Source organism: Quercus suber, unplaced genomic scaffold (genome assembly GCF_002906115.3).
Source record: "Quercus suber isolate HL8 unplaced genomic scaffold, Cork oak 2.0 scaffold_172, whole genome shotgun sequence".
Taxonomy (NCBI): Eukaryota; Viridiplantae; Streptophyta; class Magnoliopsida; order Fagales; family Fagaceae; genus Quercus; species Quercus suber.
The window spans coordinates 1,163,163-1,167,187 of NW_027069632.1; the positions used below are offsets into that span (position 1 = coordinate 1,163,163).

General features: G+C 38.4%; 1 protein-coding gene across 1 annotated transcript; it reads left to right on the plus strand.

Annotated features, from left to right (window-relative positions):
* Window positions 1–2,137: 2,137 nt before the first annotated feature.
* On the plus strand, window positions 2,138–3,023 carry LOC112009223 (uncharacterized). Its single transcript, XM_024041562.1, has 2 exons — window positions 2,138–2,158; window positions 2,382–3,023. Exons 1-2 carry the CDS (start codon window positions 2,138–2,140, stop codon window positions 3,021–3,023), a joined length of 663 nt encoding a protein of 220 aa, XP_023897330.1.
* Window positions 3,024–4,025: the final 1,002 nt, after the last annotated feature.

Here is a 4,025-nt window from a genome sequence, read left to right on the forward strand (position 1 = left end):
CCTAGTATCTGATTTATATTTCATTAGATAAACCCAAGTGGATCGAGTGGCATCATCAACAAGAGTAAGAAAATATTTGAAGCCTTCTTGAGTAGGTTTGGCAAAAGGACCCCAAACATCACAATGGACAATATCAAAGGCATTAGAAGAAATGTGATTAAAAGATGGAAAAGGTAACTTTTTCTGTTTAGCAATAGGACAGAGAACACAATCTTTATTACTTTGAAATTGGATTACATCAGGAAGATGACTGTGCAAAGTATTGAGTTTATTATCAGAAACATGCCCAAGTCTAAGATGCCAAAGAAATGGCTTAGAAACAACAGGAACATTGGAAACAGAGTTTACAAGGGAATCAAAAACAGATTTCAAAATGGAAGAGACTCCTGATATGGATGTGCAATCTGGTGAAACTTGCAGCAAGTAAAAATTGTTGTGCAATTTACCCACTCCAATCGTTTTCCAACATGACAGGTCCTGTATGAAACAAAATTTTGAAAGGAAGACAAAACAACAAGATAGGCATTTGGTTAATTTGCTAACTGAGATTAGGTTGAATGAAAAAGAAGGAACACAGAGAAAATTTTCAAGGATTAAGGTGGACGTGATTTGAATGGTTCCTATGTGAGTGACAGTAAGTTTCTCACCATTAGGCAATTGAACAAAAGTGGATATAGAACTAGTGATTTTGGTGAATAAGGTGACAGAATGAATTATGTGATCTGTAGCACTAGTGTCAAGAACCCAAGTCTCACTATTGAAAGCATTTTTATGTACAGGATTAACAGCAAATACAGAATGTTGCATGCTTAAAGTCATACAATCTGGAAACAAGTGGCAAGTATTACCTGAGGCAGAAGTGGAAGCAATTGCAGAATTGGCTGAATGAACACCTTCACAGGAATCAGATGAGAAGGCATGAGTATTGAGTAGAGAAATCAATTGTTGACATTGATCAGCAGTAAATGGAAAATTCCCATTGCCTAGCTGTGTCTCTCCGGTCTGAGATTGATCACCCTCAAAACTGATCTGATTGGCCATCGGAGCCTTTCCCTTCTGCTTATAACCTGGTGGAAAACCCACCAATTTGTAACACTTCTCCTTGATGTGTCCAAGCTTGCCACAATAGCTGCACATAGGCCTTCCTTTTCCAGTGTTGCCTTTGAAATTCTTACCAGAATTGCTTGTAAAACCAGAGTTATGATGAAAACTTTGATTTTTAACAGCAAGGGCAATTGTTTCAGCTGATGGACCCAGATTGAAGCCTGAAGATCTTTGCCTTTCTTCTTGAATCACCAAAGAAAATGCCTTGTCTATAGAAGGACTAGGCTCCATCATGAGAATCTGGGTTCGCACTTGGGAGTAAGCATCATTCAATCCATTGAGGAATTGCATCAATGAATCTTGATGCTGGAAAGAATTGATCTTATCATCTACACCACAGGTGCATTTACCACAGGAACAGCAAGGCAAAGGCCTGAAATTTAGCAATTGGTCCCACGAAGCTTGAAGCCCTGTGAAATAGGAGGTGACTGTTAAATCTCCTTGCATCACAGTAGAAATTTGCTTTTGTAGCTGTGAGATTCGTGGTCCGTTTGCCTGAGAGAAGCGATTCTTGAGCACATTCCAAACTTCAAGAGCAGTGTTCCGATAGATCACACTAGCAGTGATGTGAGGTGAAACGCAATTCAGAATCCAAGAAGAAATCATGGAATTGCACTTAGACCATGCCTTCTTCTCCAGAGGGGTAACTGCCATTGAAGCAGTGATTGAACCATCAACAAAACCTAATTTGCTTTTGGCATCCAAAGCCATCTTCATCGCACGAGCCCAAGTAGGATAATTTTCCTCTGTTAATGGTTGTGAAACCAAGATCGCACCAGGTGATTCACCATGATGCAGAAAGAATGGACTACGAGGATCCTCCATTGGTGAAATTTCGTGCTGTGAGGTTGAAGATGAAGTTTGTTGAGGATTAGACGCCATTGAAAACGAATCTGGCTCTGATACCATGTAAAAGATGAAAACCAAGAAGAAATAGAGAGCTGAACAGAAAGCTACACAAAACTCAGAGAAATAGAGAAAACAGAGAGAGAGAGAGCTTCTGGAAATGCTTTCTATTCTGATTGAAAGAGAAATGAATGATTTGATTATTACTGTACATTAATCCTTCTTATATACTACCTGTAAGCTAACTGAATAAAACTAATTCTCCTAATTACGCGCTAAGCAGTTACATTAGGCAGTTACAATCCTAACACACGTGATTCTCACGTGTGAGCCTAACTAATGCAAAAGAATAAAAACTATAAGTAGCACAGCTATGCAAAGTTCAAGTGTCGTTTTGTGCCACTTTATTCTATAAGCATTTTACACCACAGCTATTTCATTCCACTGGTCCAGCTTCTGATTCTTGCTTCACTGCTGTTCTAACCTTGATCTTAGAATCGTGTTCCGTTAACAGAGAACAACTTCGGGCCCAGGTTTACACGCTGAGTACCAATTCGTGGAGCTGGGTTGAACAGCCGGTGGAGCCACTTGATGTGTCTGTAGGATCTAGACCTTGGATTGATTCTTCATCTTGTTTATTTTTTAATGGAGCTTTGCACTTTATAGCTACCACTTCTCAGGGCTACGTATTCATTTTGTGCTTCGATTTTGATCATGAGCAATTCCAGGCGATAAAACTACCGCATAATTTCTCATTGTCTCCAGAACTTGCGGTGTTCAAGGGATCGCTGGCTTTGATTGCTTTCGACCAAGATGGAGTGTGCCACATTTGGGTGATGGGGCAGAATGGTCTTGCTGATTCTTGGACTCCAACAATTTCTGTACCGTTGCCAGGTGTTCGGAACTTCTTAGGCTGCACGAGCAGTGGTGAACTGGTGATTATGAAGTCAGATAATCAAGTCTTTTCATTTGACCCTGTGAGTCAAAATGAGAATGGTTATGGAATTCTAAATTTTACAGAGGTGGTTTACACTGCTAATCTCTTGGAGAGCTTACTTTTACTCAATGAGTAAACCATTAAGCGGTCATCTTTGAAATTCACATTGACATGTCAGTTGTTGTATCAAGTAAAATCTGTTGGGAAGTTTTTGTACCTATGTTATTGTTGTGCTTTCTTTCTTTTATGTAGATGGACAAAATAAGTTATGGCTTACTTATCAACAAACGTTTACTACTCTTTCTAGTCCTAGCAATGTCATAGTGAAAAACAAGTCTAGCCATCGTAATGTTATTTAATTTATTATAGCATAATGATTACTGGGTTTGGAATCAAGTTAATAATTTGATCGCCAGGATACAAAAGAAACTTTTCATGACCCGTGCTTGTTAATGCAGAGTTTCATTTGGTTTGCTCTTCTGTATGAATGTTGTCTGTGATTTGGGTCCTCTCATATGTGGTTTCTCTGCCCAATTAGGAAAAATGGTGCTTGGTGATTTATGTTAGCTGCCTCATATATGATTTGTTTGTTGGTTCTTATGGCTGAATGTTATATGTGTTTTGGGTTCTCTAATGTATCATGTAGTGTAGGAAACGTGTGCAAATGGGATTGATGAGTTGTGGAGTACAAAGATAGCTCTTCTTTGCTTTTGTGATATAATATAAGCATACATCAAATATACAAATGTACATAGGACATAATAGTGAATGGAGCTTTGGTTTTGCTGAAGTATGATCTTACTTCTTAGGCTTGCTAACTTTGAATGGTGACTCCATTGGAGACGCATGGACATACTCGAGTGTACACTTTCCTTTTACCAATTCGGCTGTAAAGTTGCCAGCTCTAAGGCATGGTTTTTAGATAATTTAGAGCCCAATAGTCTTTTATTAATTGTTTAAAAGTGAAGCGATTTAGGTATCAAATGACTTAATAGTCCTAAACCTAAAGAAAGGAACATAGAGAAGATTTCAAGTTTTCAGCACTAAAAACTGGGGTCATATATATGAGAGAGCTGAGTTTAGAAAATTATTGTTGATTATACAATAGTATTTCAAATCTATAGCGTTTACTTCATGA

Excerpts from the sequence above, each read along its gene's own strand:
- LOC112009223 (XM_024041562.1), top strand. The coding sequence starts at position 2,138 with ATGAATGATTTGATTATTACT. Across the intron at positions 2,159-2,381 it reads TGAATGATTTGATTATTACT|CTATTTCATTCCACTGGTCC; the intron begins GTACATTAATCC and ends TTTACACCACAG.